Source organism: Trematomus bernacchii, unplaced genomic scaffold (genome assembly GCF_902827165.1).
Source record: "Trematomus bernacchii unplaced genomic scaffold, fTreBer1.1, whole genome shotgun sequence".
Taxonomy (NCBI): domain Eukaryota; kingdom Metazoa; phylum Chordata; class Actinopteri; order Perciformes; family Nototheniidae; genus Trematomus; species Trematomus bernacchii.
The window spans coordinates 58,559-74,474 of NW_022987313.1; the positions used below are offsets into that span (position 1 = coordinate 58,559).

Genomic DNA, 15,916 nt, shown 5'->3' on the forward strand with positions numbered 1-15,916 from the left:
CAAATTAGATCATATAAGCAGAAATACATTTATTGATGCAATATAAAATGGTGACTAAGCTCCATGCAATTTAAAACCAACAATTAAAGATGTGTCATTTGTTGCTCATAGAAAATAAGGCTTTTTTAATCCTGTCAGAAACCCGGTAATCAGACAGTAATAATCAACCCAGTGCTTGTCTTTCGGGACAGCAGCAGTCTGATGCACCCCCCCCCCCCGCATCTCTCTGGAGAAGCTCTTTGTTTTTCTCTGCTCTCTCCTTCTCTGCTGACTCAGGCGACAGGAGACGCAGCGTTTAGGGAGACAGGCGTGATTTTCCGCCCTAATTGTTTTCCTAACAGGCGAATGAGAGGTGCGGCTCTCGGTAATCGTGCTGACCTTTTACCTAACGGAGACCTTATTGGCCTCGAACACACCTCCTGCTCCACTATTAGGAGCTGGCCGATATGGAGATCATCAAATATCACAATATTTCTGATCAAATATCACAATGTTGATACTGCGACCTATAATGAACGGTTGACTTTTGGTATTCTTTGATAAATAATCATCAGTAATGTGAATATAATGTCTAAGTGGGAAAAAGCGAACAATAGAACAGTCTGGGGGATTTTAAAATTACATCACTTCACTGTAAAGCCTTTAAAAACAGGGAAAGACATATCATATGACGATATTAATTTGATATTGACTTATTGCCAAGCCATAGTATGTTATAGTGCTTTCAGAGTTTAAGTAACTGTCCTGCTTAAAACCCACCTCTGTTGGTGTTTATGAACTTCAGTTATTGTGTATTTGCAGCTGCAGGGAGTATAGGATACCCTGGGAACTCAAAACAAGGCCCCTCTTGCAACTGCAGATGTTTGCAAGACCACTGCAGTTTACCTCCCCTGCCCCCCCCCCCCCCCCCCCCCCCCCCCCCCCCCCTTCCTCTCTCTCTCTCTCTCTGTGTTTCTTAGCTTACAAAACAAGACATCAGGGTCAGACTTTAGGGCTCATCTCTGAAGCCTCGGGGTCATTAGGAGGAGATTCCTTCCGTTTCTTTTGACAGGTGATTACTGAGGCTGTTTGGTGAAAGAGCCGCCGCACAATAGTAACTACTTTCCCTCTTTCTTTCTTTTTCCAGAGGCTGCACCCTGTGGATGGGAACTTTTTCTGTGTCGTCCCCCCCCCCCCTTCTGCTGGAATTCAGAGGACATACCGGTAACACACCTGACACCTGTGCAACTGTCCTGCACCTTTCTGACACCTCGGTCTCCATCAATGAGCCCCAACCTAGAACCGGTGTCATGAAAGATATTTGTACCTGTTGGTGGAATGCAACAGCAAGTTCTTATACTTTACTTTAAAATGTCAATTTAATCATACTTTTTGTTCTACTCCAATACATTTTGAATGCATGATTTTGTACTTTTTTCTCTGCTTGCTACACATTTTTGACTGCTGTAACTATGTTGCAGATTAATCATTAATATAACATATAAATAAAATAATACTGTAAATCATGGTGTATTAGAATAGGTTATCAGCTACCCAGCAATATATGAAAACATTATAGCTAGCCCCACCTTAACAAGCTGCAATATTACAGTGATAAACACATTCATGTATCACTGATAAATAAAGATTGAGATTGATTGTAATACAGAAAAACAATACGATAGTGAAATGGGCCATTCTGCATAATGAGTCTATTTTGGTGATATTACTTTGGAGCTTTGACTTGATTTTGAGTTTGAATGCAGTAGCAAATGTTAGCGGCATACAAACATCATTGGAGAAACACACCCTAATGATTTTTAGCATGACTGTGCATGTTACAATGTTTTTACCGCTTTTAACTTGTGTGTCCATTTGTTTTGGAGAGGAGACTTTGGCTGATTATTTTGCTCGCAGTAAAAACCTCTTAAGCATCTGCATCTTAACAGAGCAACACACTGAGCTCACGTTCCCCTCCATCCTATGTTTGCCAAACTGCAAGGGCAACACTGCAAAAGCTGCAATAACAGCAATAGAAGCCATTTTGTGCGTTTAAGCAAGACCTTTTATTTTTACTTTTTGTTTGGTTGTACGAGTACCCTTTAGCTCTGGTTTAATGCATTAAACAACCTGAACAGGGACAACCCTTGTTGAATTTCACTGATCACAACTTCATGTGCCATAGTAGCCCGAGTGTCAGCAGGGTTTTTGTTCCAATCAAACGCTGCAGCAGCATGTTTCACACTGATTTGCACCTTCACCTTCACCTTCATCCGCAGAGGAACTAATGGGTGAAATCTGCAGCTGCAATCTTGTTGGATAAAAAAATAACAATGCAGTCTTCTTCAGGCTGTTTGACACTATGTAAAAAGTGAGAGCTGAATTACACAAAAACATTACATGTCTCATGAGAATAGCTTTATTTCTAAAACATGTTTTTTTTCTACTCACATGTGCTGCTTGAAAAGTATGTTCTTATATGTTCTGTACTACACTTTAATGAAGTCATCCATCACACCACAAATGACAAATGTGGCATGGCAGAAGACGCACAAAGCTGTGAAAATCCTTTTTAATGTGTGGCACAACTCGCTCCTAACTTCTAAGGTCTCTGCAGCTTCTTGTCTGTCCCAAAGTCACGCACAGCTGGTCGTCAATAGCCTTTTTTGTGCAGAAATGTTCATTATGAAGCAGAGCGGAGCGCAGGAACGGGTCCCAGCATTGACAATAAAATCACGCTGCAAATTGGGATCTTCCTTGAATATTTGGCTCTTCTGGAAAGCCTGTCTTCCGGCTCATTTGGTGGATTAAAACATTTCCTGTCATAGAGGAGAATTTTAAATGAAGTCGGTGCACAGGTGGCCGATTTAATGGGGGGAGCAATGAGGTGTTAATGACCTAAGCAGGTGGTAGAAACAGCTTTAATGAAACAAATAGCCTCTTTCAAAAAACAACCTTTATACGTGGACTATGTACAATATTTAAAAAAAACAGACTATGATAGATGTTGTTTCTCTTCATCTTTGGTCGTCTCACCAAAGATTATTATCCTCATTCAGAGACATTCAGGATGGAAGTCATTAAATAAGATGTTTGTTTTTCTCCAGTGTCACCACGATGAAGAGATGTGCGATGATTTAGTCCTTTTTCTAATGTCTCTAGTTATACTTAATAATATTACATAATAAATAGTGTTGGTCCTCTGGTTTTTAGGGCAGCATTGTGGGAGGTTTTAGTCCTCCGAGGTCACGTCTATGTCCTCGGAGCCTGGCTGCTTGGTGGCCATGCGCCATCTGTTGATGTGGTGGTTCCCCTTCTTCTTCTGCTGGCTGTCCGGGCCCTCCTCCTCCAGCTTCTGTCGCTTGTACTTAGTCCGCCTGTTCTGGAACCACACCTTCACCTGTGCACAAAAACAAACAGTGTCAATGATCATGATGCACTTTTTTTAAAGAGGTGGCACCCCAGGTGAAAAGGGTCAATGATTATCTAATAGATTACACCATGGCCGTTTATGTTTAAACATGCAAATAATCCTTGTCTTATGAATATACAGTTTTGCATATATTTCCAGAACTGAGTCAGAAGATTGGACAATACCAGGTCCAAAATATGTTTTCATTTTGTTGACAGATTAAAAAGAGAACAGTGTCTGTTGACAGCCATAACACACATTCATTCCCATAGCCCTGTTTTTCAGAACAAAAATAAGATGCATGATTTTCTTAATTACATGGGGATGTCTTGAATTCCCTTGAGGCAAACTGTCGAAATACCAATTACAAACAATTGACAATGTTGTGAAACGGACAAAAAGCTGCAAATAATTTTGTTTGAGAGGCTTCAACCTGAAAAGGTTTGGCATTTTTGCTTTAAAAATATTATTCTTCTATCATTCAACTCATTTATGAATTGGGTAATATTTCCAGTTCAACCTGTGATTTTCTAACTGTTAAAATGTCTATGGTTTAATTTTCTTTTCAACATTTAATTACTGCAAACCACTGAACCTTAACATTAAAACTCAAATAAGTAAAACCACTACTTATCACAAAAATGCTTTTCTCCATTTAAATGAAGCTCCGATAACTAACACTTTTGGATTTTGCCAGCATCACTTTTTGCAAAACAACCTCTTCTCTTTGCGTTCATAACTAAGCATGGCATTAGTGCATGAAAGGTCAACGGACAACATATCTTTCTGACTGACTAGAGTTGCTGGTATGACCTTAGAAAATGAGCGCGGCGTAACATGGACGAAGCCATGATGCATTTTTTAAATAGCAACACAAACGCTTCCTTCTCTATTACCTCTTGACTCTAACAAGCTTCGGGCTAACTCTAGTTGTCACTGAAACACTGATGTCTTCTTTCCTAGAGCTGTGAGTATCTTTGTTTATTTGTTTTAAATGGAGGCAGTGCAGAAGACGTTGTTTAAGTGTTAGCCACAGAAAAGCTGTAACAGTATTTTGGCTGCTTTTTATTTTAGCATCCATTAGTTATTCTTCTGACTTATAATAATGCTCATTTAATATAATCCCACCAATAGTCCACATGTTTCTACTGGTGTCCTTGAGTGCTTAATCTAAAGTAACAGCAGATCAAAACTACTTAGAGTAGGTCAATTCATATTCAGTTCAATCTCTTTGTAATTAGCATAATGCAATTTGTGCTTAATTGCAAGCCTCTTATTGACTGACACAAACCCTGCAAGCAGCATGTATCCACAAAGCTGACTCAGGAAACCTCTGGTTATATTGCCTATTAGGCCTAATTGACATCCAGACATTGTGGACTCATTAAACTTAACCATCAATAATATTTACACACCTTATTTCTATAGCACGCATTAATTAAACACCTTTTAAGAGACTCGTTGTCTCATGCTCTAAGAAGGGTATTATTTAAATTGAGTTGCACTGTTTTATGTATTTTTTTTAAAGTTTACAATACAGCTATAGCAAATGAAAGATCATTTCACACTGGAAATAAATGGTTTCCTATTCTTTAACATTGTAGTACCCTGATATTTTGCCACATAAAAGCCTTCATGGACAAAGATGTATCCTGAGCTAAATATATCGGAAATAAAAGTTGACATAACCCCCCTATATATTTAAATATATAACTTTTTAAGAAATATTCTTAATGCATTCATTTTATTGTAGTCTATAATGATGTTGTCGTTAAAATATCGCGATATTGTACGTACTGCGAGAAAACTTAGGTTGGGGTGTAACGGGAAAATATGTTGCCATGGAAATGACTGCTTTCGGTAAACTAACGTGAAATGAGTTAGAAATTATAAAAATGGACCTACTTTAGTGCTTTAAGGTGGGCAACTAATGTTTGTTAACAATTAGAAAGTGATAGTTAGCCGTGTTTCCTTGAAAAATCCATACTTAAAGGCAAAATCCACTTATTCGCATAGTGTTAGCATTAGCACACCTGTGTTTCATACAGCTGTTAGTGTTAGCTTAGCATTAGCTCAACACAGAGCCCTATACTAATATCAATATAGGGCTCTGGCTCAACAGCGTTCCATACAGCTGTAAATGTTAGCTTAGCATTAGCTCACCTGTGTTTCAGATAGATTCAAGTTGTTAGCGAGCTGCTTCCTCTCGGCTCCGACGACGTAGTGATTCTTCTCGAAGGCTCTCTCCAGGCGGAGGAGCTGGGAAGGGGAGAAGGCGGTCCGGATGCGCTTGGGTTTCCTGGCGAAAGGACCGTGGAGGAGCATGCTGTCCTGGGACACATCGTTACCTGACACCGGGGAGGAAGAGAACAACATGGGCCGTCAGTCGGTCAGTAAGGTAACTTTATTATCATTACACCTAATTTTATCTGGGCAGGTAGGTAGGCTGTGCGTCTGTTGAAAACTGTATTAATAGAAAACTGTGAACAGTGGGTCTATTCTACTGCAAAGTGGGACCAAATTATGCTGTTAAAGCAATTGTGTTCAGCAAAACCTTGAATATATAAAGATTTCGATATTATTATTAATTTGGTTTTTTACCTGATTATAATAATATACATTATAAATCATAATACAAATAGATAATTTCTAACAATTAGCATAATAACAAGGTAATCAAATATTTGCTGCTATAAATTATGGCCTATTGGAAACAGTTGTATATCAAATTCATTTTTAGTATATGACCAGCTGTTTTTAGAAAGAGACCATTTTGCTTCCATGTAAAGTTGTCTTTTTATTGCTTTCATTTTATATATTAGACCTATTGGAAAATCATTCATTTTAAGTGTGTAATTTAACGCACATTTAAGGCATAACAACTCATTTATACATATGGGCACGGACGGAGAACATTTTCAAATAGGCTCTCATAATGCTGAACAAACCTGATAAAGAAAAATCATTATGAGCCTAAAACCGTATTTATTGTTGACCAATTAATTTTTTTAATCATTCAAAAGAGTTGAATAAAATATAATCAAACATATAGGACGCCGTATGGTTTTCAAAAGAGAAATTAAACATTAGATGCATGGCCTATAATGAATTGTAATGTCTTAATAATAATATACAATTGTATTCTTCTGATTGAATTACATTTCCTGACAGCAAACGAAATAAGGTGTTTGATCACTTGGTGTGATTATTTTGACAGAGAATTGTGGTTAATTGATCTGTAGCCCATTTAGCTTTCCCCGTTTTACACTTCCTATATATTGAGTCAGGACGTTGTAACCGAAATCGAAAATATTCTAAAATTAGATGTTTATTGTTGTCAAACACTTAGATTTTTGAAGTCGTTTGTATTTGTTATATGCTAATATGTTTTTTTATATTGTATCGTAATAGCCCTAATTAAAGTTAATTATGGGATATTAACAAATGAGCATAAATTCAATTATATTAATTTCCTTAATAAATCATGTTAATTGTAATGCTTTGCATCGTTCTATTATATAAAATACATTTTCTCCCCGGAACTTTTTGAATGTAATAAAAAGTGATATGAAAATAAAGGTTGTCTTAAACTATATTAGATAGATGGATACAGGGTTAATTAATTTGTTTGGGTTTGTTGATCTGAGGTTAAGTTAATCACTGCAGGCTGTGTTCAAATAATTTGCTGTTAAACCTGCAGTTTTGTTCCTTTCTTTTCCTATTATATTTAAATTACTCTCTTCGATTTTTATCATTTTTGTCAGCCGTGCTGTTGTGTTTAAATGAAATGAGCCTAACCTCAGGCTAGATTTTCTTGTATGGAAAAGAAAATCTAGATCAGAGCTTATCTACTCCTGGCTATGGCTTCCTGAGAGTATAGCTGCAGGGCGACTGAGAGTGGAAACATGAGGGCAGCCTGCTGCTAGCGCCGTGGCCTTGTTCGGTTTATGGCTATCTGTGCCGGCAAGTTATCGTCCAACTAAGATATGTTCAATGTTGACAACAGTGTACATCCAAGAAAAATAAAAGATTAAAGCGATTTATAACCTGAAATAGTGGTTTAATTTGTTGTTCACACAGGTAACCCATGCACACACAGAAATCCGAATTTTTGTGCAGAAAATAGTTTATTTTAGGATGATAATTCATGCCTAAATAATTGCACCCATGGAAAAAGCTTGTATAATGTTTTGGTTGAATACAATATTGCGTAATTTGCATCATCCCCACTTCACTCACCTTGAAATCTGTGTCCGAAAAACCTGTTCCGTAGCACCCAGGGGTAGAAGTTGAGCGGGTCTCGGTGTTGCGAGCCGAAGAAGTGCGGATGCTGCAGGTGGTGCGAGCCTCCCAGCTGGTGAGGGGCCACGGTGAGGGAGGGGTGGTTCACCGTGTCCGGGAACACCAGCTCAGGGCTCTGGTATAGGGTCCGGCCCGCTGGATGCTGGTAACTGTTCATTAAGGCATCTGTCGTCGGGTTGGAGTAACTTAAAGCCGTGGGGCGGATGGGCTCCTCGGACATCAGAGGATTCTCTTTAGCGACCAGAGACTCTATCGTGAAGCAGCGCTTTCCTGCAGTCGAAAACATCGTCTTCTTGTAGAAATAGGAACCAAGAAGAAAATATGAAGTGTTCTTCCTCTTGCTGGAAAATAAGTCTCAAAGATGCACCATGACCAAAGAGTGTTTTTAAGCTCGTGCAGTAGAGATGCTGCTGCAAAACTCAACAGTGCTGCTGCTGCTGCAAATTGCCCTGATCCAAGAAGTCTGCGCGCTCTGAGGGTTTCAGTGCGCCAAGTAACGCGCCTGCAACCTTCAATGTGTCTTGACGCTGCGCAGGGAGGCATCTGATTGGACCAGAGCACCTGCCAATACTTCTGCTCTCCTCAAGTACCTGCTCTATGGATCACACAGGACCCGGCCGCTTAGTTACAGAGACACGCTGAGAAAACATGCGCGCCCCAATTAAGAGCTCATTGTGGGTCCTATTGGGCGTAATATGTCGTTTTTCTTCAGGGACACAGTGGAGGGTGGAGACGTTTCCAACCGATTCGGTGCAGGTTCAATCATCCAGGAATTCTCTAGTGATATATAGCGTTAAGGAAATTAAACTTCATCTGTAATTTGACTATATGCAGGAAAGAGAGTTTTAATAATTTATAGCAGTGTTTTACCCTCATTATCATGTTTAATCTGTGCTGAACATAAGCTTTAGCTGTCTGAAATAGTCTTTAAAACACAAGCTGTAAAGGTCACACATGCAATTTCTATTAATAGTGTTCTGCAACATCATGCTACTGAAGTCAATTTAACTCATATTCTCCATTGAATTGGATTTACATTCAGGTTAACGTGCACACTGAATTAGCATTGTGTCCGTCCAGCATCAATAGGCCCATGCAAAGTCCCAGCAAAAAGCACAATTTACTGTCTTTATTGGCATTTTTCATTCTTAATTTCTAATTTATTTTTCCTGTGGGAATTACGTTGAACTAAACGTGCACTGTGAACAAAAAGTATCGTTGAACTACCGGATAAATGTGTTTTTACTGCAATAATAATAACAATAATAATGTTCTTTAATATTATTTATTTGTCCTTTTATTTAATGAATTGATACATTATTTATGATATCGTGGTGGGTAAAGGTGTTTAAATTACGCATTAGATTTGTTCAAATAATGTTATGTTTGTAGCCTACATGTTATTTAAAAAACGAACAATAACAAGATATTGAGATAATTAAATAACACGAAAATAGTTTCTAGATGTTTTGGGGTTTTAACCTAAACATTTTCTCCACTGTTAGGGAGACTAACACCAAAAAGCACCCAGTGTGTCCTCTGAGAACAATCAGAGCCTGTAATTGTGTTTGCAGCTCACCGGCTTCCTTAGTTCTCCCTCTCACGCTCCGCTTCATGGTGCACTAACCAAGTTAATAATTATCCTCCTAATACAGTCGTTTGCTTGGAGGTTGCATTAGAAAATCATTACCGATGGAAATTATGAGGTAAAACAAGTTGTTGATTGGGCTTTTAGAGCTAAAGGCTCCTAAAGACGGCAGCAGGTGACTCGGTCTCCAAAAAGCAAAAACATTTTATCCACCAGTGAATTTTGTGTGTGTGTTACATGTTAACATCTTTATTTATTTACTGGGTGAGGCCTGAACTCTTTGATACAGTTTTACTGGAAATGTATTTCCTTATACTTGCATGACTCAGAAGAGCCACTGTTTAACTTCCCATTGAAATCGTATTAAAAAGCGTATTTATGTTGATTATGATCACCGAATTTAAATGAATGCCATACCAGACAGTTTCATGTTGTTCTGTGGAGTTATTTTGCTTCAGGATACAAATATACTCATTTAATCTACATTTTCCGTTTAAAAGTATTATGTTTTGGTGCAAGGTTACAGGATAAATATAAAGGTCACATGACTATGTATTGCACGATGTTATATTTGAACTGTCTTTGTGCAGCAGCAGGAACTCACGGGCTGAAAGAGCCGGTTGGGTTTAATGATGAAACCCTGCGCGCCTTTACGCACTGACCCTGATCGCTGCTGGTTAATAGATGTCCAAATCGCTCTGCATTAACAAAAACAAAGCAGAGCAGTCTACCTTTGTTCCGTACCTACTGTTTATCCCCCCCCCCCCCCCCCCCCCCCAGGCTCCGGAGGAGAGTCTGAGCAAAGAGAGGAAAGTGAGCAGTGCAGTGGAAATACCTTTATAGGTTTATAGTGACATTCCTCTAGTTTAATATCCCTGAGATATTTAACTGCGTGTGCGACAATTACGCGAGAATATCTTCTGTATCAAACTCGATGACATAATGTCTTCAGATTATTTATTAATTTACGGATTACAGCATGTTACACATTGGCCAATAAATAATCTAAAATATAGAATATAAAAGATCATAAAAAGCAGGTCACATTTTTTTTATGTGCACCAGTTCAACATAGTTCCAGTATTTGTGAAATATTTCTAAGCATTTTAATGAACTATTTATCAAGTGTTAATTCACCCTAGCTTTACCATGTTTTCCCATAAACGTGTATTATCTGGGAAAGAAATCTACAGAGAAACATTTAAACACCACAACTTGTTAATACATAAAGAACGAGAAACAATATTTAACGTAACAACCTTTATATTAAATATCTGACTGAAAATATTAGCAAATAAAGGACATCATTCTGGAAACATCATGACTGTAATTTAAAACTATTCAATTTTTATTAAAAATACCAAATTATGTAGTTGTAAATTATTAAAATGTAATTAACTGTATTATTTCTATTTATTTCACCAGTATAATCACAATACTACAATAGCGTAAAGACCATTTCAAGAATTATAAAGGGTTACAAATGACTTTGATCTAAACAGACCAAATAGTTATTGCAAAAAGTGTCTTGTGTACATCTTTAAAGTCTGCTCTTATAAATATAAAAATTCAATTATAACATTGTCCAAACATTTTGCACATGAACTAAATATCACTGCTCAAGATATTCTACTTGTTAATGTTAATGGGGGTCATGGTAAAAGGGGGGACAAAGACGAAGAGAAGGCAGATGGCGCGATTTCATACTAGTGCTGCCCTCTAGTGGCCTACAAAGGAAAAGGGTTGAGAAAATGTGACTTTTGCAGACACCTGCCTTCATTACATTACATTACATTACATTGCATTTAGCTGACTTCATAAATGAATAAATTGTATAATTATAGTATGATTGAGTTTGGCCCATATACTTTACTTTATGACAGTTTTAAATATGTATTACTAAAATCATATTAAAATAAGTTTAAAATGCATTATGGTAAAGAAAACATACCAAAGGACCAACGTGAACATGCAAACATTGTTAACCTTTTTTCCAATTACAAAGGTCTGTAGCAAGGAATTTGATAAAGTACATTAAAATACACTTTTTGTAGAAACAAATGTATATTTTTCTCCATCAGCATGTATACATAATACCTCCAGAGAGGAGCTCTCTCATCAGTCTCCTGATTCACGGTGTTGTTGTTTTTAGAGCAATGCTGCCATCCAGTGGTGGAAAGGAGTCAGAGCAGGTTTTTAAATTAAAGATTTCCTTCAGAGGTCAACTGGAGCCTTTGACCTAAGCAGGTTTCAATTTAGTTACCAATCCCGGTTGTTTCAGTTGAAAATGAGCAGTATTACCCTGATTTGACATAAGTTCAAACCTTGGAGGTTAAAACGTTTTCAGTCTTAGTAAGTCTTACAAGTATACAGAACCCATGTGAACTCAACATAGGGGCACTTTAGATGTCAATGTTAAATACTTCAGAACAGAGACAGAAATTAAGCTTTCCAGAAAAAATTAATATATTCTACAAAGTAAAGGGGGCGCTTAATAAACGAAACAATCCAAACTCATTTTAAATGTTTTAATCTCGAAATGTATTCAACAATTCTCCACATTAATTCCCCTCCTTTACTGTGGTATAAGACAACTTTTTACAAGGTATATATGTGATCAACTTTAGACATGTATCCTCAAGACATGAATGAATCATCATTTAAAAACCATTTGGCTCGTAGATAAAATGATTCTCTCTTCCTCTTCTTGAGGATGCAGATTGAAGCGTCAGAGACCAGCCGAGGTTTCCCCTCTCACCTCCTGCGTTCATTAATAAACTAATTGGCCATTTTGTTTCGCATTAGCGTTGTGTGTTCAGCTAATCTGGTCCACTTAAATACTTGGAAAATTTCACCCCGTTATAACGAGATGGGAAAAGTAGCACGTCACTGCGTTTGTGCCACCTGCACGAGAAGTGCGGTCGTTTAGCCACCTGTACCGGGCTGCTCTGCTGCTCAGCATAGACAAACATTACACCTTCAACCGGCCTGGAGAACAACGTGTTCATATCGAGAAAAGGCATTTATCGCTTTTTATTTCGCTTAATCAATGTGTTTCATATCTTAAAGTAGATTTTTAACCATTTTATAACCATGGCGTGAATATCATCAAGTGCAAAAAGTGTGAAATGTACATTTTAACTCCACTAAAGCAGAATAAAATACACCTATGATTGTAATATGAACATTTTGGCGAAGCTTTACGGCAGTTGTTTTGTAGCGATTTATAAAGAAATAAAATCACTGATCAAATGTATGATGGTATTTTCTGATGTGTATGTATCGTTAACACAATGTAATCCTGCTTGCATATTGGAGATATGATCCAACAGTTTTTCCGCATTTTTTCATGGGGTATGTTGTGCGTAAAAGGCACACGTTGGATACATTACGCATTATTTTAAATCCAGCTGAATCCGGATTCCTATTTTCAATGTTGCTCTTTAACTGGTCTTCACGGTGTTCTCTGTCGCTGAACGCGGACAGGAACGGCTATTTCCTGAGAGAAAGCAGTCGGTCCTCCACACATCGGGAGGATGAGGAGCTCCTCTTGTCGGTGCCCAGAAGTCATTGTGCGCCTCAAATGCGGACCTTTCAGCGCGAGACAAAGGGCAGCTTCTACTTCAAACGTTTGTAATGAAAGCTAATGACTATTAGATGGAGTAGAAGGGCCCTCGCCTTTGCAAATACAATGCAAAGGAGATTTTTTTTACAATCGCCTACCCTAATTCAAATGAAGTGCACTCTGCTATTGGAGCTGCAGGGTTATTGCTCTCCATGAGAACTTTCACACCTTACATCCGAGCTGAGTCATGAGACCAAGGGTGTTTAAATTCAGGGAGGAGAAATGTTTTAGGTGTTTAAAGATATAGAGAAACAGGGTGATGATAAAGACTCCATTTTGACTGTTATCATTTAATGTGCATTTGCTTGATGGATTCAAGTGATAACAAAGAGATAACACCTTACACTTCAATAGTATTAAAAAAGTGGAAAAATGCAAAAGAAATCCCTTGTTTCAGCTTTTAAAATATGACTATTTGTAGCGTTCCTTTGTCACACACTGCAGTAAACTGATCATGTTGTTTGGACAAACACATTCATTTAAAAATATGTAGACATATTTAACAATGAATCAATATTGACAATAAGCATTACATTACAATACATCTATACAATTTACATTTCATGTTACTGTTGTTACAGCCTGTGCAACATGTTTGATCAATGAATTGCTTAATATCACTATTCTGGCTGTTCATAGTTGCTATCTTTTGCTTTGCAGTTACACTGAACAGGAGGTATGGTGACTTCACATCAAGCGCTGGTGAGTTTCAGATTATAATATTTACTATAGTTTTTACTCTAAATCCACTAGTCACTGCAGTCAGTAATGTCCCAGAGGTGATTCGAAGTAGCTTGTTTTGCTCAACCAACAGACATATCTAACTTGTTATTAAATAGTTATAAAGATATATATATTCAAATTGAATAACCAGAAGTTATCTTATAGAGTACACTATACTTTTAATATGATTATTTAAGGAGATCCACCCAGACTCACCATGAGCAAGCTCTTGTAAAAACTCCTTTTAAACGAAAAACCTCAACAATGTTGCAGATTACATTTCATCCCCTTAACTAATTGTTTCAGCTCTATAAGATAGCGTACAGGCTATAAAGAGACAATATGTTCTGAAAATGCAGTGTGGATAAACCTGTTGTTATTGTCAGTAAGACAAACAGTTGCAAAGGGAATAAGAGCAACAAGTCAGGAGGTAAATGAAGATGTGACAGTTTCTTTTCATAAGGAGCTTCAGAGCCTGCAGTGAGTCTTAAGAAGCCCAGGCAGTGCGGCATGTTTCCAGCCGTTAAGGTGCCTTGTGCTAATTGGGACGATGAGCCCCGGGGCCCCCCGCTCCCCCCCCCCCCCCCCTCCTCCTCCTCCTCCTCCTCCTCCCCAGGACTCTCCAGGTTTTCCCAGGCCTCTGACTGCTTCTTTCTTCCCCTCAATGGGATTACGTTGGGCTGTGGAGAGCGGAGGGGAGGGGGAGCTCTGATTCCCGGCTGATCACATCAGAAACGGCTCTCTGGGGTTTTTACACAAATTCTGCTCTAATCACAGCAAGCAGAAACACCAGGAGAGGCAGGGGGGTTTATTAAACTTCTCTCTTTGATACTGTTACCTGACCTCTCACAGCACCTCTGCTGCAAACATCCAGGGTGTGCTGGGGTTATATGTGTCTTTGAAGCATTTACATATTCAAAACAGGCCAATAGAGGTCAGCATGTACAAAACCATTTCTACATTAGGATAAGGGCCACATGTGAAATTACTTTTGACACCTGGACCAAAGGTTAAACGGTACATTTTTCTCAGAATTGTGACGTTTTTCCTGCAGAATTTGGACTAACATCAGAATTAGAAAAACAAAATTCACTCTTGGTCAGATCTCAAACATTTTAAACTGTTTATTAGTTGAGTATTGAGAAATGGCTGCAGAAACTACTTCATCTTCTATCTATATTGTCCAAACTGAAAGCCATAATACCTGAGATTAGACATTAAAAGTAGATATTTTCAGGGTCACAAGCAAACAAAACTACTACTACTTGATTACTTTCTACTTCTGAGGAACAGTGTATTACCAGTAAGTCAAATAGCAGCCTGTAATATAAGTATTAACACAATTTAGGGATTAAAAGTGTTGGAAACCAGTATGTGTTCCCAGTTGGATGTCTTTGTTTAATTTGCTGGAGTTATCCACAGGACAGGTCTTTCAGCTTCACCTCCCCAATTAGCTGCTCTGATGGACTCGTTTGCTGCATCCCAATCCTTTCTGCACGCTGTCCTCTCTCGTGTTTCATCCTTCATGTCTGCCAGGCAGGCTTCAGCACACAGCAGGACTCCCTTTCCACCTGGAAGCCAAGACGTGGAGTTTCTATAGAGCAGAGACAGGACACCTGCCGAGGTGGGGTGGGGGGGGGGGGGGGGGGAGGCATGTGTGTGAGAACAGCCGTAGTGACCGTTTAAACAGATTAGACAGTGAGGCGCAGCTCTCTCCTGCCCGAGACAGACTGACCCTACCACCCCGGGTTACACATATCCACAACTAATCCCAGAGCTGGTTATTTATTTGCTTGGCTTAAAGCAGAGGGGAACCTGAGTCCATCCCCACATTTTAACTTGGATCAAACCAAGGAGGAAATGTCTCGCCATGTCTCCGTCATCTTTCCACCAGGCGCAGAGTGAGATGAGAGGACCAATAAGGAGAGGTCAAAGGGCATTGGGGTGGTCAGTTAAATCAGTTTATGATACTAATGTGCAGATTAAAAAACCCTCGCAAAATGACCCCTAATAAAACATTTCTCCTATTGAAATTGAAATTGAAATGTTGGTGCTCTTTTGGTAGGGAACACAAAAGTAAAAATTAGATGAAAGGTCTAAGGCACTATTTAGTAAAAACATTTGCTTATTAGGCTATTCTGTAAATTATTTCATGTTGTGATTTGAGGCAAATGGCGGATTCAATATTCAATATTATTTCAATGAGTGATATCAGAAGAGCATGACCTGATTGGTGCAGGTGGGTATTTAAGAGTGTCTCTGAGGAAGGTCTGTGTACAGAAGCTTC

The 15,916-nt window shown here is 38.5% G+C and overlaps 1 protein-coding gene across 1 annotated transcript; it reads right to left on the reverse strand.

Moving 5' to 3' along the window:
- Positions 1-2,429: 2,429 nt before the first annotated feature.
- emx1 (empty spiracles homeobox 1) lies at positions 2,430-8,153 on the reverse strand. The gene is made up of 3 exons (XM_034123819.1): positions 7,631-8,153; positions 5,555-5,739; positions 2,430-3,379 (listed from the first exon to the last, which is right to left on the reverse strand). Exons 1-3 carry the CDS (start codon positions 7,977-7,979, stop codon positions 3,212-3,214), a joined length of 702 nt encoding a protein of 233 aa, XP_033979710.1. The 5' UTR covers positions 7,980-8,153; the 3' UTR covers positions 2,430-3,211.
- Positions 8,154-15,916: the final 7,763 nt, after the last annotated feature.

Excerpts from the sequence above, each read along its gene's own strand:
- emx1 (XM_034123819.1), bottom strand. The coding sequence starts at position 7,979 with ATGTTTTCGACTGCAGGAAAGCGCTGCTTCACGATAGAGTCTCTGGTC. Across the intron at positions 5,740-7,630 it reads TTTCGGACACAGATTTCAAG|GTAACGATGTGTCCCAGGAC; the intron begins GTGAGTGAAGTG and ends CCCCGGTGTCAG. Across the intron at positions 3,380-5,554 it reads TGAATCTATCTGAAACACAG|GTGAAGGTGTGGTTCCAGAA; the intron begins GTGAGCTAATGC and ends TTTTGTGCACAG.